The sequence below is a fragment of the Accipiter gentilis genome, chromosome 30 (genome assembly GCF_929443795.1).
Source record: "Accipiter gentilis chromosome 30, bAccGen1.1, whole genome shotgun sequence".
Lineage (NCBI taxonomy): Eukaryota > Metazoa > Chordata > Aves > Accipitriformes > Accipitridae > Astur > Astur gentilis.
In genome coordinates, this window is record NC_064909.1 from 10,070,292 (window position 1) to 10,097,755 (window position 27,464).

At 39.5% G+C, this 27,464-nt stretch overlaps 1 protein-coding gene across 6 annotated transcripts in view; it reads left to right on the forward strand.

Annotated features, from left to right (window-relative positions):
• The window catches only part of RPS6KC1 (ribosomal protein S6 kinase C1), a 93,595-nt gene extending 67,898 nt beyond the window's left edge, over positions 1 to 25,697 (forward strand). For 5 of the 6 annotated variants that reach the window (XM_049833552.1, XM_049833555.1, XM_049833553.1 and 2 more), the window contains 5 exons: positions 5,339 to 6,916; positions 7,188 to 7,277; positions 19,042 to 19,124; positions 19,820 to 19,915; positions 23,057 to 25,697. In XM_049833552.1, coding sequence (XP_049689509.1) covers positions 5,339 to 6,916; positions 7,188 to 7,277; positions 19,042 to 19,124; positions 19,820 to 19,915; positions 23,057 to 23,167 — 1,958 coding nt within the window. In that variant the 3' untranslated portion in view covers positions 23,168 to 25,697. The remainder of the gene's footprint in view (positions 1 to 5,338; positions 6,917 to 7,187; positions 7,278 to 19,041; positions 19,125 to 19,819; positions 19,916 to 23,056) is intronic. The other variant, XM_049833554.1, reaches the window with a different exon arrangement.
• The last annotated feature ends 1,767 nt before the right edge of the window (positions 25,698 to 27,464 follow it).

Genomic DNA, 27,464 nt, shown 5'->3' on the forward strand with positions numbered 1-27,464 from the left:
GACGACAACATGGCAGCGTTCTGGCTTGCAAAGCCGGGGATTTGTTGTTAGGAAAGGAGATAGTACTAGCTGTAAATATTTGACAGCAATCGGAAAATGTAGGAAAGGTGATATGGTCCTTGGCAAGTGACTTTTTCAGGAGGCTGCTTTGAAATAATAGGTTTTGCTCAAAGTGCATTGGGAAGTGGGAGCTTTGCCTAAACTAGCAAACTTTGTACCAGAGATTCACCAGCAGCAGTGGAAGCAGCCGTGTATGTGAGACTCTGGTGTTTGTAACTACTGTCATGTTAGAGATTAGGTTGGAGATAAGCTTCCAATTCCTGCGTGCACTGCAACCGCCATTGGGATGCTGTGAAATATTATTGTTGTATCATGGTAGTGCCTACATATCTGGTTCCCTTTTGGTCTAGAAACTGTACAAACATAATTTTATGTAGTCATTGTGTATTAACATGATGAAGTTTACCAGCAGACCTGTCTTTATTGAGAAGGAGGACAGTGATTCTAAGAAAACCATAATGTTGTTCTTTTTCCAGCAAGGAAGAATATTAATTTGCAAGGGGTGCACGACTTGTGATTGGTACTCCTGACCGTAAACAAATTCTTATGCAGTGATGTAGAGTCGGGCCTGGTTTTGGAGAATAATTCAAGCAGATGTCTTTCAGTACTCTGTTTTTCTTCCCTCTCCTATCACAGTTATTTGGAAGCCTGGATTGTTCACTTTGACTTTGTTTGGGATTTCCTAAATACAGTGATTACTGCATTCCTAGCTGCATTCCAGTTCAGCAGAAATTGGAGTATATTGTCCTTCAGAGTAAACTCATGGGCCAAACTAGTAAAAGTCATTGATTTATTTTGGAATATGTCTCCTTAGTCAGCCTGTCTTTTAGGATGTGAAGCTGGGTAAGGAAAAATCCAACAGGTCATGAATTTTTCCTGTCAGCTAGGACAAAAACATGTTTAGGAGACTAAATTTGCTGATCTGTTAGGTTTCATTTTATCCTGTGATACGTACTATATATAGTCTCTGTATCTTCCCTTTGGTGTTCCTGCGTCAAGTGCTATTAAGAACAAAAACTGCAGAAATGTTTGAAAGAATATAAAAATATTACGGAGCTAACAAGCTTCCTAGTCACCTTCATCATTTGGTCACTTCATGCTGAAATTTCCTTTTGATTATTTTGGACACTAACTTCTTAAACTCCTTAGATTCTGCCTCTAGAAGCAGAAGTATAACCTCCAGAGGGCTGGAAATATGGTTAAGGCAGGCCGTTCTAATAAGTCATTTTACATTGAATAACTGCAGAAGAATGTAGAGCTTGGTGATTTCCATGTGCCAGAAACCAGAAAGGGTGAGCTAGACTGGTTAGAGTCAGTTCATCGTAGAAGAAAATAACAATTAGTTATGTTAATACTATACTTCTGAACTGGTATGAAACACTGATAAAGTTTAGCTTAAAATGGTAGCTTTTATAGTTATTTAGTATGTTAGACTGTTTGACAATGACTGAAGCTTACTTGTTTGGATTGATTTCTGTAATTTTAGTTTTTATAGATTCCTGATACTATATTAGCATGGCTTGCTAATGGGTTTTCTTGATCTTACACAACACATGGGGAGAGGGGGAAAGATTATTAGTATGTCATTCATAAAGGCATAATTATATACCCAGATACAAGTATCACTCTTGTTTGACCCTGGATTGGACGTTTTCAGAAAGGAATAAAATTGTTGTTTTTCACTATAGAACACAATTATTGAATGGCATTTATTTACGTATTTCCACTTGACCAGGAGGCCAGTCTTGAAATATTTGTATGTAAACATATTTGGACATAATAAATTTCCTTTCTTTTTTTTTTTTTTGTATTCACTTGCATTTAACTCTAACTTGGAGTTGCAGTAAGTAGTCATTTCCACTGTGATAGTTCTAAGTCCAAGTGATTATTAATGAGCAACTTCTTTTTTTAAGGTAAGGTAACTACATAAAAGGTAAGATAATACATTTACAAATAGAAAATGAATCATTGTTGCAGTTCTGTCTGTTTTCACAGGTGGACAGTGGTGAATTCCTCAATACTGTAAGGATAAATAGATTATTTTTTTTTTGTCTTTTGCAAATTTTAGGTTTGCTGAAAGCATTTGAAATTGAACATTTTTAAAAACCTAGCCTGAACGTCTTGACTCTTCCAGTGATTTTTCTGTGGCATTTTGAGGGATTGATCTCAACACATCTGTTTTCCTTCCTTAATCCTTCTTGGTTCTCCTTCTTTCTTAAGCCACACTAAGATTTTGAGTAGAGGCCAAAATCTAGTGGAGGCTGCATGAAGTGTGGCATGAAGTGAGGTGGAGGGAGCAGAAGACAGGAGTTGTCCTGAGAGCAGCTTGACCTGTCTATAGGTGAAAAGCTAAGTTAAGCTAAAGATAATTCTTGCACTTTTCATATTGCCTTCTTACCTTAATATAGGGGTGCGAAACATTTCAGTAAGTGAGAGCCGTTCAGGTGTCACCTGTAAAGGCACACCTGGTATCCAGTGATGACACAGGAAAAAACCATGACAATAGATCACAGAAATAAGGTTTTGAGCTTTCTGCATTCCTGGGTCAAAGCTCAACCCAGGCCTCCATTAGAAAAACCTTTTCTTACTACTTGCATCTGAGGAAGGACTGATGGTGCTAATATTTGCATTAAAGCTGTGCCTGGAGGCTGAGGTGGTGTTGTGCCAGGCACTGTCCAAAGCTGCAAAAATGTAATATAGGTCTTCGTGGGTCATGTTCTGTGAACACCCTTTGAAACCTGAGATTTGTGTTTTCGTAAGAAATTTGTGAAGCACAAGTAATAAACACTAGTAATATGAAGGTGGAAATATTTAGCATTTGCTTGTAATATAATGCAGGTGGGATGGGGAGACTTTGTGTTTTATTAAATGCAGCAGGGGTGTGGTTGGCAAATGAGATTTTATTGTTTGGTATGAAATGACCCTGAATAATTCCATGCCTAGTTAATAAACTGGGCAAAGTTATTTTCCAAGCACTTAAGTTTACTTAAAGTAATTTTCTTAAAAATTTCAATTAAATTAATTGTTATAAAAATATTGTTTCATCAGAGTCTTGGGGTAAAATGAAACTTCTGTGTTGCTGCTTTTGTCATGGATGAAAGTGTGGAAAAGAGGAGAAAGTCTTTCACACACATATAAAAATACGTATGTTCTTGCTCTCTTTCTCATATTCTCTTTTCTGTTGTTTTCTGTCCCTGCCGTTCCATAGCAAAAGCATGAATAAATGTAAAAATGTAATATTGGAAAAAGAATTATTGGTGATAATGGGATGAACAACTTCTATTTTTACCAAATCAGTTTAAACCCAGTAATTCTGAAGTTCTATGCAAACTGCAGGGCTCAGAAGGCACGGCAGTGCCCTGGCTCTGCCTTTGCCCTGCTGAACAGCTGTGTAACGCTCCACATTTAAGGCAAGTGGCTTCATATTGCAGGGACTCACTGCTCCTCACAGAGGCAACATCCTTCTTGTCAGGCCCTTCTGGCGGGACCAGGGCCCTTGGTCTCACCGGTGCAGGGCGGCAGGTTGCTCGTGTCCAGGCAAGCTCAGCGTCAGTCGCTGGCAGTCGGAGGAGGCAGCCTGCTTCGCTGGGCTGAGGGCTGCTGCTCCGCTGGGAGTGGCTGATGAGCCGTGTCTTGCTGCTGTGGCATGGCACGCTTGGAAGTAGTTTGAATGCGTCTTTGGGTAAGTATTTAAAGTGCTTATGCAATACAGTGGTCCGTATAGCAGTTCTTGTTCCCTTCTCTATGAGCGTTGCTTCCATTCGTTTACCTGGCATCCTTTCTCATCTTCTAGAAGGTGGCAAGGGTCATTCTGATCTACTAAGTCTGTTTGTAGCTTACGGCAGAAACCACGTGGATTAATAGATCTAAATTGTCATTTCTGCCATTGGACTGAAGCTGTTAGAATTCCCCCTTATTATTTTTAATATACTTAGTTTCATCATAACCAGCAAGATTCCTCCCCCACCCCTTTCAAAAACAAGTCTTGTCTTAGCCAGGGGGATGAAGGGCAAGAAAAGTTCACATTATATTATTCAAATTCATTTTTAAAGTATCAAAGTTTTTCTGCCTTTCATAAGTTATTTCTGAAATACCTGGAAATATAGAAAACCTGTTCCTAGGCAAACAAAAATACTTTCTTCTTTTATTGTACTTTTTAAAGGAATTTTGCCTGATATGGAGAGTGTTTAAAAATAACTATTAAAGACCATATTTTTGAAAAATATTAAGCTCTGTTTTATTGAAATAAGTACAAAAAAACCCCAAAACCCCAAAACCAAAAAAACCCACAATCAAAACTTTGCAGGTGCCCAGTGGGCTGGATACTTTTTTTTATTCTGCAAAGATTTTCCTAGAACTCCTGCATTTTCCAGAATTTCTGTACAGTCTTTTAAATTGAAATGTCTTGACTTTGCATTTTTCCATAAGTTATCACAGGTGGCTTTCTAGCTTTAAGCCAAATTCTTTGGTATGTGCAAGAGATGCAGTAACTTCTTGATTTGTTTTCTTCAAATAATGTTTTGTAATCTGTAAGCTTTTTTTATGTGTACAATATTTGGAAACATAAAGAGTCCTATTTTGTATTTTTTTAATGTAAGTATTACTTTTGGAGCTGTAACTTTCTTAGAACCGGTTTGCCAGTGTAACTTAAGAGTGTTGATAAATCCTTGTGTGATGCAGCACGGTGTAAAAAACTTTCTTGAGCTCTGAAGTTAAAGGGAGAAATACATCCGTATTTAACTAACAAAAAACACTTCTTCAGAGGGGAACAGATCCTTAAAATATCCTGCTAACAGATAATTCCCTTCCCCTTACTGAACTTGCTTATTAGTAGTTTTTAGTCCATCTACCCTAATTTTTGTTACAAGCTTGGAACTGTGATACGGAAGTATTCAGTACCGGCAGAACTGGTGTTGGGCACTAAACCATTTGATCTTCCCTAGTTTTTGCTTTCTTTTGAGACAGCAGATGGAGAGTAGTCACCATCATGCAACTTGAGACAGACTCTGAAATGAGACTTTACTGAAGTTAAAAAAAAAAAAAAAGCTTAATCTCAGATGCGGTTCTTTAAATATTTATGTATTAATACAAATCTGCTTGAAAAGCAAGTTGTGGTCCCTGTAATTATTTCCTCCTGAGGTAGGAGATCCAACTTGCTCTGTGGGCATAAGGAGGTCGTGTATTGTGACAATGAGGGTGTTTTCCTGCTTCATAATGAAACTGATTTTGTTTTGAGTGAAATTAAGAGATTCACCCCCTCCCCGGTCTTTTCTTACAGGAGGAAAACTGTGGTCTTATGTGAGTAAGTTCTTAAACAGAAGTCCTGAAGAGAGCTTCGAAATTCCTGAAACCAGAACGTCTAGTTCAACTAAAATTTACCTGGAGCAGCCAACACCAAGTCCTAAAGAAATTGGTAGCAGCACTGATTCCAGAGAAAGCTATGGGGAGAGCATGCTGAAGGTGGTCCCTCTGAAGAGCAGCCTAACGCCAAGCTCTCAGGATGACAGCAGCATCCAGGAAGATGGCCAAGAGAGTTCGAAGTGGATGGACTCAGGATCCAGCTCAGAAGAAGAGTGCACTACTAGTTATTTAACATTATGCAATGAATACGGGCAAGAGAAAATTGATTCTGGCTCTCTAAATGAGGAAGCGGTGGTTAAACTGGAGAACGAAGGTCTAAATACCAAAGAGAGAAGTTGCTTACAGAAATGCAGTGACGTTGGCAGTGATAGCTTCACCTCTCAGATCGCATCTCAGGAACGAAAGCTTTTCATTGATGATGCTGAGTTGGAAATAGCTAGCCCTACTAGGATATTGGACTCATTAACTAAATCAAAGAATAGCCCCATGGAACTCTTCAGGATAGACAGCAAAGATAGCACTAGTGAGCTCCTGGGGCTTGATTTTGGAGAAAAATTGTATAACCTGAAATCGGAACCTTTGAAGCCATTGTTTTCTGTCCCAGATGATGACAGAAGCTTGGATGCCCTAGAGAACAAAATGGGTGTGAGAGCTCATGACACTATAAGCAGGGGATCAAATGACTCTGTGCCAGTTATCTCCTTTAAGGATGCTGCTTTTGATGATGTAAATAGCGTTGATGAAGGAAGGCCTGATCTCCTCATAAACTTACCCGGTATGTCTGATGAAACAGAAGAGGCAGCAGTGTCAAGGCCAACAAAGTTTACAAAAACTGATAGGGACATGTTGGAAGTAAAGTTATTGGAAACACCTGATGTCTTACAATTAAATAATTCTGCAGAGCTGTGCAAAGCATTTGATCAAGAGCCAAATTATGTGGCACCAGAAGTGGGTGACCCTTCCTGCAAGGAAGCAAATGGACAAAGTGGTGTCACGCAGGGAGCTCTTGGGACCCTCTTTACATCTGACCAAGAGGTAGGTAGTTCAGAAGACAGGGCTCTGTTTCAAGGGCTTGGAGCCTGCTCCTTAAACGTGACAAGCAAAGAAGAAAGTTTATTTGTTTCCAACCTGCTCTCAGGTGCCCAAGATGTTAGCTTGGATGAAGACATGTTAAGAAATGAAGCAGTGTTGCTGTTTTCCGATCAAACTGAAGACTTTCAGAAAGAGAGAACAGACGTGGCTTTGTTACCAGCAGCTGAAAGTAAAGAGACAGCACCAAAGAGGGAAGACAAAATAGTGGTAGCAGGGGAGAAGGAAATACATCAAATTTTTCAGGACCTCGACGAAAGATTAGCGATAACCTCCAGGTTTTATATCCCAGAGGATTGCATTCAAAGATGGGCAGCTGAAATGGTTGTAGCCCTTGATGCTTTACATAGAGAAGGAATTGTGTGCCGCGATTTGAACCCAAACAACATCTTATTGAATGATAGAGGTCAGGAACTTTTGCAAATGCATTTCTTTTTATTCGCTGTTGCTTCCAATTAACTGAGTAGGCGTTTTATCTTGTAATTAGTATCTTCATTTCCTGTCTAGAGCTTCATTATCAGTGCAGCAAATTCACCCCCAGTAATAGCTTCTAGTACTTAATGATGCCATTATTCTTAATGATACTGTTTTTAGCTACAAAAGGAGTAATTACAGTTCACTTCTGCAGAAAATGGAAGGGAAAAATGTTTTGATTTCTCCTGTCGTTTTGTTTTTAGGACACATTCAGCTAACGTATTTTAGCAGGTGGAGGGAGGTTGAAGATTCCTGTGACAACGATGCCATAGAGAGAATGTACTGTGCCCCAGGTTAGAGCAATCACCTACAATGTTTCACTTGGAAAGTAGATTAGCAGCTTTCATTTTCTCACGGAGCCTCTATAGCATAGAGCTTGAGATCATGCGATATCTGAATTTTCTTTGCTTTTTCCTGAATGTTTTAAAAAGCTAGAGGGCTCATAACTGCTTTATTGTTGAACTGTGGTGGTGTTTGTTAAATCATTTCTATAAAGTGTAATTGTATTGAATGTCTTGTTTAAGCAAATTTAAGGAATGTTTTGTTTCTTGCAGTTATTTGCTATGTGTGAGTACATCTTGATAACTGAAAAGAGCAAATAAGGGAAAGGGCAGACTGAAAAGATGCCACTAAGAGCCTTACAAATATAAAAATTTATACATGCAAAGAACATGGGGGGAAAAAAAACCTGTAGCAGTTTGAAAAATACAACCCTAATAGGCTCAGAGATGCCTCTGACATTTTTGATGAGCTACAGTGGGCTTTGAAATAGTTTAGAGAGCTCTTTTCTTAGAACTGCTTTCATCAATCATGAGGGTGATAAAATCAATATCTCTTGGGTTTCTGTAGCAAGGATGGCACTTGAAACCGAGCCCTCCCTCTTTTCCTTTTTCCAGTTTATTTTCTGCTAATATAGTGGTCGAATGGTAGTGACAGCCAAAAATCAGGTGTTTTATTTCTTATTTTAAAAATTTCATAGCTAGCTTAAAAAACCTACTTCTAGAGTTGAAATGACTATGGGGAGGCTATTCAGATTTTCAGTTTCTCTTTTTTATTCTGAATTTGAAATGCCAACATCCTCTTTCTGCTGAACATGTGGTCTAGCTAGGCAGCGCAACTTGGCATGCAGGCAGTCCTCAAGCTCAGAGTCTGTAAATGTCCTCAGAAAAATTTAGAATAAGAATTACCAGCAGTGGAAGTTCTGAACTTAATTTGCCATCAGGTGTTTATTCTGTGACTTAGTCCCGCAACTGAAATACAGTAAGGACCTGTTCTCTGTGAATAAAGGTGGTAGGATATCAACAAAAATTTGAATGCCAGTCTCTTGAGATAAATAGTAAATAAAATATTTTCTATCCTGGTGCAAGTCAAAAGGGCAGGTATTACAGAAAGGAATTCTTTTTACCGAACACCTTTGTTCTACCCTCACCCCGCTTTAATTCAAGAACAAGAAAATTGGGGAATCCCAGCAATTCTTATCGTTGTTAAATAGAAACACGTCCTGGTTGCCAACGTGCATGACATCCTGTTAGAAAGAGGCGTTTTCCTGCCTCCCTAACCCAGCCTTGAACAAAGCGCTCCCTAGTTGAGTAGTAGCAAACATGGAAGTGCAGCCTTTTCCCACCCTGTCATCATTAATGAGCTGTGAAAGTCAAAGCTTAATTTTTCTGTATTTTAATGAGGATCCAAAGAGAGGCTTTTTTTGCCCCCTAAGCCCCAACCAGCCAACTCCTACAGTAATTAAGTGTTTAGGGAGCAGTTGAAATAATATTTAGAAGTCCCCAAATGCAAGAATAAAGTTTTCTGCACCATCATTATTTCCACCTCACAGCACAGGTGTGGTATCCATCTGGGCTTTGCTTGGTTAAGTTGCCCTCTCCTCTCCACCCTCTCTGCCCTACCCCAAGCTGCAGTTTGCTTTGTGTGTCTGTAACTGGTGAGCTACAAGATGAAGATTTGCAAATGCAAGTATTGGATATATGCAAGATGGCTGAATTGACACTGCTCTATGATTCTTAACCTTTCATAGTTCTTGATTTTAGTGTTAACTCTGCAAAACATACTCTTATTTTAGTGTAGCTATTTCATGCTGATTTTTGCATAGGAGAGTAATACTTGGTATAACTTAGCAGTACAAAATGTATTTTGGAGCCAAGTGCCATTCTATTCTGAGCAATGATTTAATACCTGTACATCCAATACTGGTATGTACCTGAGTCCAAAGCAGCTTTCTTAGGGCTACTGCTGCTAGTAAATCTTGCTTTAGAACTTTTGATCAGTATTAAACAAATAATCATGTTAGTGGGCTTTCTTTAGGCTCTGATGTTACAGGAAAAAAATGTCCAAACCTTATTTAGATGATTATTTTTCATTTTAAGGGAGTGTACCATGTCCCTGGAACCCAAGTCTCCCCTTTATGATTATAGCATTGCTCTTCAAGTTGCTTCTTGGAATAAGGATTTTGAAATTATACTTGTGCTTCAGTTCAGTACACTAAGAGCAATTGGCAAGTTTGGGGTTTTTGATGTTGGGGTTTTTTTATTATTACTCTTTTAAAGTTGCTTTTTAAAATGGATTGTAAATGTTTCTCATAGCTTGCTTTTTTCCTGCTGAGGGAAGGGCTGCAGTTTTGTAGAGGTGAACAAGTGATCTTCACAAAATTTCATCTGGTCTTACTATTTCTTATCATAATACAACACAGTGACTAAATAAAGTGACTAAAAGTGGGTCTTTATCTTGTTTTGAATTTTCCTGGTGTTTCCAGTATTGTGTAGTGTTGCCCTGCTTCTGGGTACTCAGCCTTCCCTCTCCTTTTCTATCCTAACTGAAGGACACAGTGAAACTTGGCTTGCAAAATTTTGTCTCCATGTGTTCAGCTTGGTGTGTGTTTTCGTCAGAGTTCAGGATAGAACAGGATTTGGATATGATAACTTGTATGTTATGTGAATTCAACATTTTGTTATTTAAATGCACTTGTTAAAAGTAGGCAAGAAAGGGAAGATGTCTTTATCAAAACACTGTCTTTTAGGGTCTGGCATTGGAGACAGAGAACAGAAGATGAGTTTTGGGATGCAGCTCTTTTTCTGCATTAATTTTTGAGGAGCAAATTTTGGAGGCAGAAAAAGGGGAGGATGAATATGAAATTTAAACAGTTTGCAGGATACTAAAATAGGTGGTAAATTGTATTGCAGAGTTATGTGAAAGATGTAAAAATGTGTTTGAAACAGTTCTATTGTTTTAACTGGTATGGTTTCAGGTGCTACTTTTTTACAGCACAAGTTATAAAGTACTTAGCAGTGAAGCACCTGAGGACATATTTAAATTTTAAGTTGCTTTATTGGTTAATGGAAAACATGGAGTGTAAATTCTACAATTTCTATGTATCAGAATCTAATTCCTGGAGGGGCTGGGATAATAATGTATTAATGTTGAAGCTTTTCAGACCCCGGGGAGAATAAAGGTCCAACTATGTGGACCTTGCTTACAGGATCTAGGATTTTGTATTTGAGGCTTTCAGTACCCCAGGTTGTAACCTTGTATTAAAGCAATGCAAGGTAGTATTGGTACAGAAACAGTGATCAAATCCTGGCCATGATGAATAGCAAGGAGTTGCTCGGCTCTTGTTATCCTACAAAAAACAGAGAAGCAATGTGACTGCGTGTGTAGAAGAGATTATGCACTGTATATATAAAATAATAGAACAAACGCAAACATTATAAATGGAGAAGTGTCAAAAAGATGAGGGAAGAGATAATTTTAAAAGCTGCATACCATTCCCTGCTAGCAATATAATTAATTTTGTATGAAATAGCGATTGTCATTTTATATCGTGCATAAATTAAAAGCAGGGCTCAATCTGTTGCAAGAAGTGGCACTTCTCCACTATTGACAGCAGGTGGCATTGTACCATTAATGGATTTTGCTGTTGCACTTGCTGGCTCTAATTTGCCTAACTTCACATAAGAACTGGAGACGGAAGATGCGTTTATTTGTAATGATTTGCATATCAAGGATTGTACTCGCAAGCTCAGAGTCGTGGTGTGTTATAGTGCTGTTGAATCTGTTGGTAAAGCTGGATAACTCTCTTTACTCCTGCGTAGTTCTACTCAATACAAAAAAGTTCATGCTGAACCAACTACTGCAACAACAAAGCTATCTGCAGATGCTTAAAAGTAGCGCCTGTGCTATACTTTGATTAATGGCCAAACTAAATCTTTGCTGTTCACCTATGATAAGTCAAATGTTGTTTCTCTAACCCACAAGGGAAATGATGGATTATAAATCATCCCCTATAAACTCAACACTACTTCAAGTAAAACTGTGAGGGTTTTGGCCAAGAATAACCTATTTGCTTTTAAAGAAGAAATTAAAGCACTTGTAACGGAGAATTTCTGCTGCGTTAATACGGTTAAGCTGACTAATGTGAAGTTCATGTGGGGTTTTTCCTTTAACTTTCCTCCTCTATAGTAATTTTGTTTTCTGAATGTTTTAAAGTGTACTAAGCAGCTGATGTCTGAATCCAAAGTTATTAGCAGATCAGATGAGAGTGATTCACTTCTGTTTAAACAGCCCTTTGCTCTCCATGCCCCCTGAGAACTCTTATCACATATTTGTCCAAAAAACCCCACAAAAACTAACAAAAAATCCCTCGCGTTATCCACCTGCCTGGTGACTGATAGTATCAGCAATGTATCTCTTTATCTCTTGGTTAATGTGCCTTGGTATTCTGAAGGGGGGAAAATTCCAGTAACAGATTCAATTTACACAGACAGAAACTTGACCAAATGCCAGCCTAGCAGGGGGGCCATTATTCTGCTCTATAAATAAGTTTAAAAAAGAAACAAACACACACACAAACCTGTGAATCAACATGTTTTGGTCTAATTGAGGGAAAAGCAAGATAGATTAATTTTGAAATGCAAATGATCACCTTCTGTTATTTAAGTATCAGTTTTGCCAACTTTGTGATCTTAAGTATAAAGAGTTGTTACCTTTTAAATGGAGTAATAATTATATTCCATTCTTGATAGTCATGATTTTTAAAATCATTGGTAACTTTTTAAAAAAAGCCCCTTCATAGTATCCTTAATACCTGGGAGAAAGACAAAATTGTCTATAGCCACAGCCCAGTCAAGATTGTCTTCAACTAAAACAGATTAAGTTGAGGATTTACTCATAAAGAGAAACTTTTAGGTACTTTTTCAATCTAACCTGTGAAGTGTCATGTTGTAGAAGTGGCTTGCTGGTCTAACATCTTGCGTAAATACGATGTGTGAATGAGATGTTTTATTTGCACTCTCAGAGTTCTTGTTCCAGCAGTGGGGATGCGTTCTGTCACATCCCTGTAGTGTTTTCAGAGGATGAGATTTCAGAACTGGGTTGCCTTAGGAGTCTTTTTTCTTTCTTGTCCAAACAATGAGTTTTCACCAGACTGTGTTTGCTAAAAACTGGAGATTTGCTTGCTGGGATCATAAAGCCAAAGGGAGCTTAGCTGCATAGAAAATGTAAGGAAGAAACTGGCCATCAGTAATGCATCATATTATTCTGATGCTTTCATAAGCTGTGTGCTATAATCAAGCCTTATTTACACAAACTAGCCTTCACAGAAGCCCACATGTAAATATATGGTATATTTGGTTTTATTTAACCTGCTACTAATTGTACACAATACAAAACCTAAGCAAAAAGAAGGCTTTGTGGGTAAAGGATTTTGTTCCAAAGAAGACCAAAATGTTTCAATGTAAACCTGATTTTTATGCTCCCAAACGAAGATGTCACTTCTACTCTTAGACAATTGAAAATACAGATGCAAAGTGCAGCTGATAACCTAAAACATATGGCATGAAAATAAAAATTGCTAGGTTGCTATTATTAGCCTGTATGCTATAATTTTTATTTACTGCAAAAGGAAAAAATGGTTTGCCTCTGTTTACCAAATAGATATTTGATGCTGGAGAACCTGCATATTATTTGCATATGTGTTTTTCAGTAGGAGTTTGCAGGCACTCATTAAATCTGCTATTCTGTATTATAGTAATTTAATTTGAGTAGATTGTTTAAGAAGCAAAATAACTGTGGTAGATTAAAGTGCCATTGACCCTGAGAGGTGTCGAGGGGTGGGCTGGTCTCGTGGTTATAGTGTTAGACTGGACTTCCTAGATTTTATCTGTGACTGTGTCCTAGGTTTTTGTTTGACATTAATGTCTCAGTATAATCCTCAAAAGGAAAGGAGAAAACAGAGCAGGTGAATGAGCTTTAAGCAGTAAAGACAGAAGCATGGGCTAGCTTGATTTGAAAAGGCCTGGCAGTAGGAAAGAGGACTAAGGATTTGCATGAAAAATACATGGCTGGTGTGAATGATGAGGAAAGGTCTGGAGCTGCAGAAAAAGTACTGGGTATTGTGAAGCTGGGAGTAACAACTTTACAACCACCATTTAGAGTGGTACAGCTCTCCAAAGACACCCGAGTGTCCCACGGAAAACAACAGCAACTGACTGCTCCCAAAATAGCAATGTCATGAATGTGGAGTAGGTAATTGAAAGCATAGGTTTGGGGAGAGAATCGGGTATTTTCTGAAGATAGTTTGATGTGGTTTAGCATTCAGGCTTGTTGTAAGTACACTACATGTTTCAGGTGAAGCACGTGCACTTGTGGTTTTTCATAGACTCTGTAACTGGAATAAGCAGTAAGATGGGCTGAAGCTGTTGATTTGTAAAAATCTGGTATTTTAGTCTGGCTGACATAAAAGCCAGTTAATAACTCTGGAAGAAAGCGTAATTTACCTGTGTGGTGTGGTTGGTTTTGGTTTTTATTTATTTTATTTTTTAATTTTTCTTTTTATTATTACAGATGGGGCTAAACCTTGAAGAAGATAGGATAGAAAATGCCTTTTGAAAATAAATGGAGCTAGCTGAAACGTTAATTAGTGTCTGCTTTGTTTTGATAACGGAGCAGTAAAAAGTTTCTTTGTCTCTTTTGTCACCTGATTATTTTAGAGGAAGTTTTAACTCCATCTTGGGCTGCTAAAAGGAAGAAAGAACACAGTTTCCTCTACTAATTTTTTTTTCTTTTAGTAACATGAGGAAATTTCTTCCAAAGACGAGCATAGATGCTCATATGTTTTTGAATGCCTTTAAGATGAAACTTCCTATTTTCATACTCCATTTGATCTTGGCAGATGTTCATTGGACTTGCCTCACTACTTTATTGTTTAAAGACCATGATAAACTTTTTTTACTTAACTGTAGATGGTTCAATACTGTGTTTTATAAATTGCTAAAGCATTTTAGGCAAAGCATTATGGCCAGATTGCTTGCGTGATGTGTTATTTAGTGACTGTATCTTATGATATCTTGGCTGACTGAGTCTGCCTAGAGTAAATTAGCTTGGACTCATTTTACTTGGTTCTCTGCAAATGCTTCTTTACATATATAGATATTAAAATAAGATAAAATAGTAAGCTTTTAAAATTAAATGAGTGTAAGGTAAATAGAATTTCTGAAGCGACTCTAATGGTTTTTTGTGCAATACTGTTTATCTTAATGGCCACAGAAGGGAAAAACATTGTGTCTGATGTTTTCAGGATGTTGGACAAGTCCATTTCCTCCTGAACGGTTTCAGACACCTGATAGTGTCTGGTAGTTCAGATGGGTCTCCTTGTTTTCTTAGTGCAGAAACGATACTTGAAGTTATGCTGTTTCTGCTTGAAACACGGGATAGGAAGAGGGGCCTCCTCAGGTTTTGAAATTCTTATCAATCCGCCAACAGTCAAATGGTTCCTGTCTTAATTCTAGGGAAACCACCTCAAGGCAAAGCCGTTCCTAACTCTTAGGTGTTTGGAGAAGCAGTACTTCCACCTAGAGCCTATTTTCTTGTGCGCTGACTTCAGATGCATTTTTTTGGATGTTACAGTTTATCCTACAAAGTTTTTGATAGAGTTTTTGTTCTTGGTGATTCGCAAGCCATCTGGCCTGAGTTGTACAGTGAATGTCTACGTCCACCTTTAAGCCTGGCTTATTTTATGTTAACTAGTGTTTGTGTGTGCTGGTTGGGAGGCCTTATTGTCAGCCATGGAGAAAACTGTATTTGGGAGAAAATGTTTGAGGTGTAGGTAGTAAAAACCTTTGAAATCCTTTAACGTGAAGGCTGTATTTCAGGTTAAGCTGCTATAGAAAGAATGAGAAAATCAGCCTTGGCGTTAAGGTTAATAACTTTATCAAGGTTGTATGTTCAAGAGAGGTGAAGTTCTGCTTTTTTACTTTAGAACTGGCACTTCTGTTTAAAAATACAGAGTGTTGTCAGCTATGTATCCCTTATCAGGAAGTAAGGTATTACTGTGTATAATGCAACTATTGAGATAAGTATGGAAACCATAAAGAAATGGGCTTTCAGTTGAGACCAGCTGCTCTAGGAGGAGGACAGTGCAGGGTGGTAGAGGTGTTTACCTGTACCATCTGTCTCCATCTGAACCTGATAACGTTTTACAAATCTCCTTCCCTTGAGTTACCCCAATGGCTTCTGTTGAAATTGCTTCTGTGCAGGAACTTAGCATTGCTGTTGACATGTGCTACTTGGGTGCGAGATGTTGTATGGGCGTGCATCGGGAAGGGAGAAAGAAGAAAGCTCTCCCTTTTAATGAAGTTGCAGTAAAGTTGGAAGAGCTACTGATTTTTTTCACCCTGCTTATTTATTTCTCTGATTTAAAAGGATTTTTGTACTTGAGAATGATATGAATATTTTTTCTGCAAATTTATTACTGCTAGTCCTAGAAACACCAACACTGTGCACATGTGTGTGCATGTTTATGTTTGTACAAATGTGGACAAAGTCCTTGATTTCAAGGTTCATGAAGTAAAGAATTGGCACAAATATCCCCATGTTATTCACTTAAGCTTATGGGTCGCTACCGTTTATTGTCTAAATTACTTTGCTGATGGATTGAGATGAAAATGTTTTCTTAGTGAAGGCAGATATTGTAGTTCAGATTTATTGCAATATTAAAGCTTTAAAAAAAGCACATGCCCTGTGTGGTATATTACATTAGCTAGCTACTCTGTATCACTTGAAAGCATTTAATAATCTATAGTTTCTAAATTTTCCCATGATGCGTAGTCAAGATAAAATGCAGTAATATTGATGTGAAATCCTGAACTTATTATGATCAGCATACTGCATCAGTGCATCAGAAGTAATGTGACTTATTTGAAGTAAGGGAATGTAAACAACACCTGTTTATTTGTAGTATTCACAGTGAATTTTTTCTTTTTTTTTAAAGGAAAATATTTATTTTAATCTGAACTAAGGAAACTTTGGGACCTAGGGAAAACAGCAAGAAAGCAGACATAGGGTAATGGGAGAAAAGAGCTAAAATTTAGTTTTTATAAAAAAGGATACTTGGATGTTACCTGCAGCTGAGTTTTCTGTTTTCTGTTCTGTGTTGGTTCAGATGACTTGTCCTGCACTTTTTGCTGTGTGCATGAGAACCCAGCCGGAGCCCTTCAGTCCAGGGAGAAATCTATGTTACTTGACTGTTCTCAGTTTATCCCACTTGTGTCATTTTGGTCATGGTCAAAAGTGGATGGAAAAGTTCAGTGCTGTTCTCTTAAGAGAGATCTACAATGACATTTGTTTTGACTTGGCATATATTGAAAATGTTCTTATAGTTGAAAATACAAGCTTGGATTTTGGACAAGTGGACTTTAGTTTACCTTTTGACTCTTACTCTGTGTCCATTTTCTTCATCAGTGAAGTAATTGAGGTTACATCAACTTCCCATAATGAACAGTATGGGATTCTGTGAAAGAAGGCAGTGTAACCTTGGTGCTTCGAAGAACTGGATCAGCATCTGTGACTGTCAACATAAAAGGAAATAATACCAAAACTCAGAAATGAATTTTTCATAATATTTCATTTCCCTGTGCTCAGAATGATGGGGTTTTTTCACCTTTACAATATTTTTTTTTATATTGGGCTGTAACTCAAGAGACCCATCCCCCTGAATGTCTTTGGGGGAGAATGGGTTATCTCCTTTGTGGCATTATTCTAAAATTTTAAGATGTGTCAATATGGGAAAGTTAATGGTAGTGTAGGAACTGAGAATGTAGTTGTCCATTTTTATTAACTCTTGGCTTTACTGGTCTTATTCTGGAATAAGTGTGGAATTTAATTTAAAAAATAAAAATTTTCACTTGTTTGGAAGAAAGCTCTCTTAATCTAGAATATCCACAGGATTAAAGCCACATGGGAAAGAAAACTCTGCTCTAAAGAAGCCTAAAGTATTTGGTTTTAGATATTACTTTTCCATTCATGACATCTTGGTTTTGAATGTACGTGATTGGAACATACAACACTAGGAAATCACAATCAGACTGGGAAGGCATTTCCATTCAGTAGGTTTCACTGAGAGATGCTGTGAAAACCTTTCACTAGCTGGTTCATGTGGAAAGGCCCAAGTTTGGGCTTTTTGTTTTCCTTTATTAAAGGACGGTTACCTAGAAGGTCTGCCTTTCTGAAGGGATGTAAAATTAAATCGCAAGAACAGATTTTGATTTTTACACAAATTCTCTCAATTTACCATAATTTCAACTTTATCTGGATGCTTGGCTGGGATCTTAAAACGTTTTAAAAATGCATGTAATTATGCTGATACAGTTCCTTATGTGGCTGCCATTATATCTGTATAAAAGTTTCTCGATGCTGATAGAAGTATTAATCTGTAAAGAATGGAATAAATTCTAATGTGTGGCACCCTTATAGTGACGTATTGGGCATTCAAACGCCATTAACTGTAATCAGCTTTTCAATGTGAGGGATGTCCTACCTAAAGAAACAATGTCTGAGCCATCCTTCCTTGTTGCTCTTGCAACAGCAGCCTCAGCCTAGTCCTAGAAGGTGTTGAGCATCTTCCAGCTTGTGTGGCAGCTGCCCAAGGGGGCAGCCCTCTGCACGTCCCCGTGCTCAGCGTGTGTGTGCATTTCTGCAGCTGGGGAGGTCTGGGGCTACTGCTTTCCTTTCTCTGACCCCGGAGTGTGACTCATCTGTAGTTCTCCTTGGCCATGCTCACACTAAGCTCCATAAAATGATGAGCAAGATTTTTCAAACATGCCGCAATGCTTTTCACAGCAGCGACTATGTGACTATATGCTAATTGTTGTCCTCTGCTGGGAAGCTGGTGTGGCTTTTGCCACCAAAGCTATTTTAGTGCAGCTTCTGCATTTTTTTGACAGTCAAAATGAAGATTTCATCTTCATTGCAATCTGTTTTTCTGCCTGTTTTAGAGCAGACAGTGTGGTGCGTTTGTATTTAATAATTTTTGTAGTTTAAAGCCTGAGTCAGTGAAGGCCAAGTTTTCTGCATGCATCATGCTATTGAATATGTGAATGTGTATGGCGAGGGACTCTGTAACTCCCATCTCACCTCTCTGCTGTCTCTTGTGCATGGACAGCAATAAGAGTGTTGGGTGCTGGCTGGATGCTGGGGAAAGCAACTTTTCGTACCTAGGTACAATTTGGGCTGAGCTGCAGCAATACACAGTTGCTGGCTGTGGTTAGGCTATGTGAAGTAGATTTAGCATCCCATGGTGATCCCAGCAAAGGGTGTAGGTTAGCCGCGAGACAAATCCTGCCCTCCAAGACAAAATTAAGGCATGCAGTAGGCTATTATAAGCTCCCTTTTGTTGCATTTATGGATGTATCAGGCCACTCTGGTTAGTCCAGCTCTCCTGACCAGGGTAAATTCTCTAAGTACGTTTTGCTTTACTGTATGTCACTGTCTGGCTTTAGTCCAGTATAGAAGAATCCGAACTGTAATGCCTACAAGTCTTGAAAATGCCTATGTATGCACGGAAAAGGCAAATTATGCATGAAACGTATAGTGTTGCTGTGTTTGAACAATGCAATCTGTAGGTGGCTAAAGGGCTAACTAAATTGCAGGCATAATGAAAGCTCTGTGGTATTTAGTATATGTTCTGTCAGCATTAAACAGTCACCTTGTAAATATATGTTAATTTTGAAGGTGTAACTGACCTTTTTAATATTAATTGAAATGTCTCTTGTTTAGAGGTTGGCGCTATCCTAGAAGAGACAGAAGCCTGTGACTGGTGGAGCCTGGGTGCCATTCTTTTTGAACTCCTCACTGGAAAGGTAGGGCTGGGGGCAAGTTACTTCATGAAACTGACCTCTTGGCCAGTAGTTTCTCACAAGTGGTATGCCCACTTTCGTGCTTTGCTGACCTGAGTACTCTCAATTTGCTTGGTCTGCATGGGACCAGAGAAACAAAACATGCTCAAGCTTCAGCAGAACAACTTGATAAAGCCGTATCAAACTCAGGACTGAAAAAATAACCCCAAACGATGCTGCCCTCTTAACCACAGTGAAATCAAAGTTCTCTAACATTCCTTTTGCACATTTACAAAACTTTTGTCCTTATACTTTCAGTATTATGTCCCAGGACAGTGTAGGAGCCATATGTTGCTGTTACGCATCGATTTGGTATTTTTAGACAAAGAGTGCTCAGCCAAATCAAACTCGTGATTAGTTGACAGTTCTGCATGAAGAAAGCAAAGCCCACCAAATTCCCAGACTCTTCAAGTTTGAGCAATAGAGTACCAGCGCTAAGACATAAATGTTCTAAAACCATATCTCCAGGGGGACATCAGTGCCTGTAGACATTCCTCCCAGAATCAGTACTTCATACTAGAATGCACTGAGATTTTAGCTGTGTGTGTTAATTTGCATGTATACTAGGAGATAATCCAACACTAGAGTTTTTTAATTAATAAATGTATCTGCTTGCCTTGATTATTTATTTATTTTTAAGTATTTTTTTTTTCCTCCAGACTCTGGTTGAGTGCCATCCATCAGGAATAAACACTCATACTTCTTTGAGTATACCAGACCACGTATCAAAGGAGGCCAGATCACTGATTCAGCAGGTATTTGTTTTCTATAGCTACATGTGTAGACTGGACAAATACTTAATCTACCTAATTTGTTCTGGTGCAGGAAATGTGAAAACAGAAAGCTACTGATAGGAATGCGGATGGGTCTTTTGTCAGTACTGATGAATTTTGCCCAGCTGTCTTGTTGCATCTGGAAACTTTGACTTCTGCTGCCAGGTGTCTCTGTAGAAAACTGGAGTGCTTTGCCATTTCTTCAAAGAACAAGTTTGGTCAATGCTGACTGCTTTGGAAACACCTGCTGGTGATGCATGAACATTTTAGGAATTCTGTCCTAAATGTTCATGGAAACATTTGTCATGAATTGAATTAAACTAAAAAATGTTGATGCCAATTCAGCAAGATAGCTCTAAGTACTATAAAACCTGTAACACACTGATCAGAAGTTATGACCTTGCTGTGGTTGAAAATCTGTAGTTGTCGTCCAGGAAATCATCTGGATGCCATTTGTTAAGAAAAGTACTTTAAATTGTGAATACAATGACTTTTGTAATAAGAACGTAACTCATAGGTTGGACGAAAGGCAGAGTAGGAAACCTTAAAATATAGACAACCTTCCAGACTGATACACCGTTTCCAAACTAATGGGAATAATATTGACTGCTGGTATTTGTTTACTCTTAGCTTTAGGTAGTCGTGACTGAGAGAATAAACTTGTAGTACAGGGTCTTGAATTTCAGGTAATGCTAGCTTCCTTCTAGTTAATTTTGACCTAACTGAGGAAGTGGAGCCTTGATGTGACCTGTTCCACTTGAGCAGAATAAGTGATATATGTGAACCATGTTGTTTGGCTTTGAAGAGTATCTTGCTAGTAGATGCATAAACAATGACATCACTTAGATATAGATTTGAACAGAGCAGAGTGGAAAAAATAGTTCTTGAAGAAAATGAAGGAAAGAGGTTTTGAAAATTCAGTGAGTCAAAAGACCCAGTAACAGATAGATTTCTGTGCCATTAATGTGAAATAATTAATGGAAATGGAAGTAGATGTTTGGACCTCCTGTTTTGACTAGGCGACATGAAGTCACTGAAGGTGAAAGCATGTGTGTCTGTGTTTCTGGCAAAGGTAGAAAGGGAAGTGACTAAAGAAAAATCCCATTTTTATATAATCTGCATGTATATTGTTAGATGGTAGCAAATTGTTACCCTCACCCACAGGTGCTACAGGACTCAAATGGCTAAGGGAAAGCAAAACCACACTTGATGAAAGGAATTCCTCCCATTAAGACTAGAAGTGAAGACAAATGAAGTCATCCAGTCCACTTCTCCCTGCCAATGTAGGATTGTTCTTCACTGCAGACTAACGTATTGCCTATTTTTAAATATGCCAAAGAGTGGCTCTTTTGCCACTTGTGGTTTAAGTGCCAAATATATCTCTGCCACTCACAGATATATTACAAGGCCATATCTGTTCAGAGAACAGTCACCCCAGTGCCTGTTCCATTAAGCCTTCTAGTGTAGGGTGGTGACTTATCTGCTGGAGGTTTGGCTATATGAGCTAGTAAATCACATTTTTGTTGTGTGACTATCCAAGGAAGCTGCCATTCATTGTTGAGGAAGCCTTGTCAGGAAAAGGAAGAAAGCTCTCTTGGCATGGATAGCAATTTGTCATTGCGACTTTCCTTCCCCCCACTGCCAAGGGTAAACAGGTCAAAGCATCACAGAATAACTGTGATCAATGTTCAGCTATACAGAAAACTGTGTCAGACGTTGTCTCCTGCTGTGGCTTCCAGTGCAGGTGATTTCGTTGTAAACACCTCCTTCATTTAGCCAGCTTCTAAGAAAACAGAGATCTGTTTGTTTCTCATGAAAGATGAAGTTGTTGTTTTTATGTTGGTTCGGTATTTTGCACCCAGTATTTTTTTCAGGCACCTCCAGGCTTTACTACCAACAAAATATGCAACATGGCTTTTCAATAGGTATCTATTGCAGTTTTTGTTGCATCTGCTTTCTAAGGTTAAAGTTCTTCAGGAAGGACAAACTCCAGAAAATAAGTGTCCATGCTTCCTTTCCCCCTACTGGTGCTGGTTGTATTTCAACAGAAGGCAGAGACACCCTGGCTGCATCTGTTTCTGCTGGCTTGTAGAAGATACCAGAGCAGCACTATTCACTGTCACTGAGCTACCTTTACTATGTGACATTATGACTGCAAATAGCAGAGCCATCTTAAAATGTGTAAATTCCTATGTTTATGCATGTAGACTCACTTAGATGTTGAGTGCATTAAGATATGAATGCACATTGTTCCAAGTGACAACTGGGAGAAGTTATCCTATTAGCTGTTGCAGAAAAAGCAAGAAAGAAATCATGCCTTTGTACTGGCTGTAATTGACTAGAGTATAAACAGTTCTCTAAACCTGCAAAATATTTTTGTGTGTCTTTATTAGTCTCTTTGGAGTATTACCTTTGCATTTCCTTTTATATGGATTGGTATCTTTAAACAGATGTAAATATTGTGATTTCCTTTTCACATGAATTCAGCATGTGATGTACAACTAAAAAGCAAATGAAGTGCTGAATTTTAGGAAATTTCCATGAAGCCATTGCTGCACTGTTTTGTTTTTCACTGGGATTTTGATTTTTCAATTTTAGTCCATTTGTAGGACTCTTTAAAACTTTTTTTTTTTTTTTTTAAAATAGAGAACTGGCTGTAATGTACTGGTATTTTAGGACCAACTCACAATTTATGAAAGAGAAAGTTACAGACCACTGTCCCCAGTGTAGCCATAACGCAGTGGTGTGAGCAAAGGTTAACATGAAGCAAATGCAGTGTCCAGAGTTCTACCGATGCAGGCTCTGGCTGCTGCTCTTTTTTTTTTTTAAAATGAGGTTACACTTAAAATGAAGTCCCAATGTGCAGTGCTTCAGGGAATTGCATGCTGTGATCAGTAGTCTCTGAAGACTGTAATACTGAGACTCAAGGAAAGGAGAGTCTTCTTCCATTTACTGGATTTTAGGAATTTCAAGTATGCTTTTGCACTCTTGAAAGTAATTCATAGAGCAGGAAAACGGTAGGATGTCCTTTACCTTAGACCTTTTTGGAACTTTTAAGCAGTTGTTTTTGTTCTTACTCACTGAATCATATATATATATATATATTTTTCCTTTTATATCAAGCTTTTGCAGTTTAATCCCGCGGAGCGTCTTGGTGCTGGCGTTGCTGGTGTTGAAGACATCAAATCTCATCCATTTTTTGCCCTTATAGAATGGGCAGATCTGCTGAGATGAGAGATGCATGCCCTCTGAACAAACTCAGGTCAAGTGGACAAGTTTCTCTGGCACAGAAGCACCCTGACTTGCTTCCTTTTGATGTCCCAAACCATTTGGATGTGATGACTAAAGGATGCTGGAGCAATCAGGCCAAAAGTGAACACTTTTAACAAGAATCACTGGTTGTACAGGGTGCTAGCTTATTTTTACTGCAACTGGCTGCTATGTGTGTGTAAGTCTTTTCACCAAAGGGTGGTTTGTGATGAAACTCCTGGACAGCATGTTTAGCACTGCCAGCTTGTCGACTAAGTAGAAACAGGAATGTGCTCCTGGTGCTTTGTCTGATGATGGAAGTGTCTATAGACTGTGCCAGTTGAAAGTATCTTTTATAGTGTCAGTAGACCATTTTCCTATGCTAAGTGCAGCTCTGGGGGAGCGGGGGGAGGAAGGAGCAAATAATTTATTAATGGTATATGCTGAATAAAATACTAAAATGCTTTATGCAAAAGTTGACATGTTAAAAATAATATATACATTAAAAATTAAGAAAGCTGTTGCATAATACTGTGGAATGTGTCTTGAAAATGGCATATCATTTCCCACTGTGGAAAGAGCATATAAAAGGCAAATAATACTGTCAAATGTTGTACTTTGTTGGCTGGCAATGTCTGTTTAAAACTAGACTCTGTTGTATTTGATGAGCTACATGTTAAAGTCACTACAGAAAGGGAAATCTTCTTTTCCTCAGCTGGATAAACACTTCTTTAGCACTCTAATAAGGAGCAAGAATACATAATGCTAAATAAATGTATAGATTAAAAAAGGAAAAAATCTTCTCATCACTGCAGCCACCACTTTATCACTTAATGAACTTTGCTTCCTCCAAGTGTCCTATTTTTAGCTGCTACTTCAGGAAAAAACCTTTCTGCTCGTGCTCTTCTGCTTGAGGAAGCTTCTGAACTCTCCTGTTTGTTAATAGTCTTAATAAATCAAAGAAAGCCTTCACCCACTCGGCTGCTTGAACAGGAAGAAGCATGGGATTTGCTCATGCCAAATGACTAAGTGACATCTCTGAGCAAACCCTAGTGGGTAAGACTTGGGCATGAGCCAATTAGCTGACCTGTTTGTTTGTTAGAAAGGTCTGGAGAATGGGAGAAGAATACAAGACATGCAGAATATTTTGCTGTGCGTTGCTGTTGGTGCTAAGCAGCCATGCTTGTATGGGTTCCTGATGTACAAACGCTGTACGCTGCGATGCTTTTACAGATTATGGATCTGTGGGGTTTTTCCTAAATGTTCACTTCGCTCTCGCTATTATTTTTTTTTGTGTGTTCCTTTTTCTTCCTCTCCCCAGCTTTATCCGGAGAACAAAGGGCAAATTCCTTTGGGAAAGTGAGGTGACAGCAATGATTATTGAATTTACAACTCAAAAAAAAAAAAAAGTATCCCTCCATTTGTATTTTAGCAGTGTATTTTATGGGCACTCCCAAAAGTGCATCTGCACAGTCTCCATCTGTTAGACACCAGGTCGGTGTATTCAAATAAAGTGGAAAAGGAAAATGCTTCACTTAAACAAAGGAAATCTGGAAACTTTTTTTTCCTTTTTAAATTATTCCACTCCCCTCTTTTTTTCTTTCTTCCCTTTCTTGTGATCACCAGGCCAGCAGAGGGGCTGTAACAACACCGCAGGTTGTAACCAGGTCACTAGTATCACTGCCTATGGAGTGCTGTCCAAGATTACATCACTCTCAGAAACCGTGTTTCAACCTACCACCCTCTGGCTTCATAACAGGAACTCCCTCAGGTGAGCCACAGGAACAACTTCCTGTGCCGAGCGGGTCGGAAATCTCTAATGCGGAGACCGAGCTGATCCAGAGCTTCCTTCCAGCACTGCCCTGGCTGTGACTTTCGAGAGGGGGCTCGTTGCTCAAGGGAAGACTCCCTTCCCTCGGCCACCTGACTCCATCCCTGGGGCTCGCTAGCCCAACCACGAGATAATGTCGTTGCCCACGTTGATCTGTCCCCTTGCATTTGCCTGGTGATAACTGTAAAAAAAATATTTTCCATGTTACTTTAAAATGCTCTCTTGTTCAGGTTGTGCCCGTGTGCCGGTTGCAAGTAGAGGCAGGATACAAGAGCACAGGAGCACAAGCTGGTTTCTGTGAGCAGCAGAAGGAAAACGCTGTTCTAGCAGGAACCAGATGACCAGTCACTCTCACTGCAAACATTTGGTTTAGTTAATGACACAGAAATATTCCTTTTTCAAGTATGTTAGTAGTGAGGAAATCTAGATCATGGAGACTAGAAGGAATGGGGCACTTGGCAAGATGTCTTGCCAGAAATGAGACTTTGAGATTCTATAGGTGTTTGTAACCTTACCACTGACTCAGAAAACGGTTTTGCTAAAGGAAGCACAGTCTGGAATTAACTGCACAAAAACAATCCTGCTTCTATCTTTTTTTTTTTTCCTTCCTTTAACATGTATTACGTTGTATTGGTGTTTACATGTATTCCTTTAATAAACAAAACATTTCAAGCCTAATTCAGATCTTGGGTTTCTGAACTTTGCATTTAGTTCTTGAGGACAATCCTTCCTACCTAATCAATGCTTCTTGTCCTTGGCTTTTGTGACTTGAAGTGTTCTAGAGATCTTCTGTTTGGCACTGCTTATGAAGCCCTGTGGTGCACATCTCTCTTTTGCTGACTTAAGTAGTCCATTCCACCTTCCTTCTGTTATACCTAATGGCTGATAGCAAAACAAATCAGTGCCGTTTTGTTCACAGAAATCAGTGAGAGTCTATGTAAAACACAGTAAAATAAACCTATAGATTTTCCTATTCTCCTTTGGGTGTTCAGGTAAGGCAAATAACACACTTAAGACATCTCAAAGGGGTAATTCATTGCACCCTGTTGAACCACACTCGTAACATTTTTTGTGTCCTACTAAGAGAAACTGGGAGACAAAATGTTTGAAGGCTTGCACTGGGTAGAATTGCTGTGAGGTGAGCCAGGGCCCCTGCCAGACCTACAGAAGAAATTGCATCTCATGAAATACAAGGGGCATAACTTTGTTCGCTTTTAATGGCTGTATTCACAGCTTCTGTGCTTGTAGCACAGCTTCTATATCTCCTGTGAAAATCACCTCTCAGACAGCAGTCACTACTGTCATGCTGACTCTCCGCGCACCTTTGGGATGCTGAGTCGGCAGGGTTACCTGTGCCAGAACATCCACCCGGCTCCTCTCTCCAGTGCTAAACCTGTTCCTTGGTGTGTCCCCGCAGCGAAGGGCACTGGGATGAAGAAGGCTGGGGAGGTCAGCCTTCTCTAAATGAAGCACTCAGCATATAACAAGGTACAGGGAAGTGCGAAGTAAACCACCGCGGGATTTTTTTTTTTTTTTTTAGTGTGGTGTCATTTGTTTTCTCAAGGACACTGAGTAGGAAGCTGGAGAAACAGAAACTTCCTCTCTGGTGAGATTTATGGTAGGGATTTTAGCAATAAAATGAAAAAGTAGATTTGTTGATTTCTTCAGGTTTGTGCTTTCTGCGTGGGCTTTACTGTGAGCTGAACTCTGTGGTTCCCGGCTGCTGCAGGGCCCTGCACTCTGTATGAGGGGACCTTTAGCCGGGTCCCAGCACATGCCGGTGAGCCAGCCTGCAGTCCCGTCTGTCCGTGGCTAAGCACCCCAAAGTCCTCTTCCAGTCAGCAGCATCTGCGGCTGAGGAGCACCTCCTGCGGCTGGCCCTCAGCTCTGTGTGTCTTCTGAGCCGCACATAGCTTTCAAATCGGAGCCCCACAGCTTTTTGCGGAGTCTAAGAAGTTGCGTGGACAGGATTTCTGTGTCGCTCTGCAGCGGTGGCCTGTTAAATGCTGCCCTTTCCCTTGCCTCAGCAGCTCGTTACCTCAGGCCTGCCTGCGTCCTTAGGGTACAGTCGGAGATGCCATGCCGCTGGAGCGGCCCTTCGCGTGACCAGTGCCTCATTTCCTTCTGCCATGCTTCTGCCGAAAGCCTCCTGCGTGCTGTGGGCAGGGCCTCCCGCGGGCCCTCGCCCTGCAGCGGTACGTGGCACCGTGTATGTTAACGGTCGTCGTCGGTTAGCGCGTGCCCACCCACAAACAGCAGGCTGGGGCGTAGCTAGGACGAGACCAGGCCTGGGTCTTTGGCCACCCTGAGCGCCTGAGGGCTTTCTGTATGATCTCGCCTCCAGGGCTGGACCCCGTGAGGGCGTCACACCGCGGTGCTGCGGGAGGACGAGTCCCTCGGCAGAGGCACGAGGCTGGGGCGCAACTCCTGCTTACGGGAACGTGTGTGGGT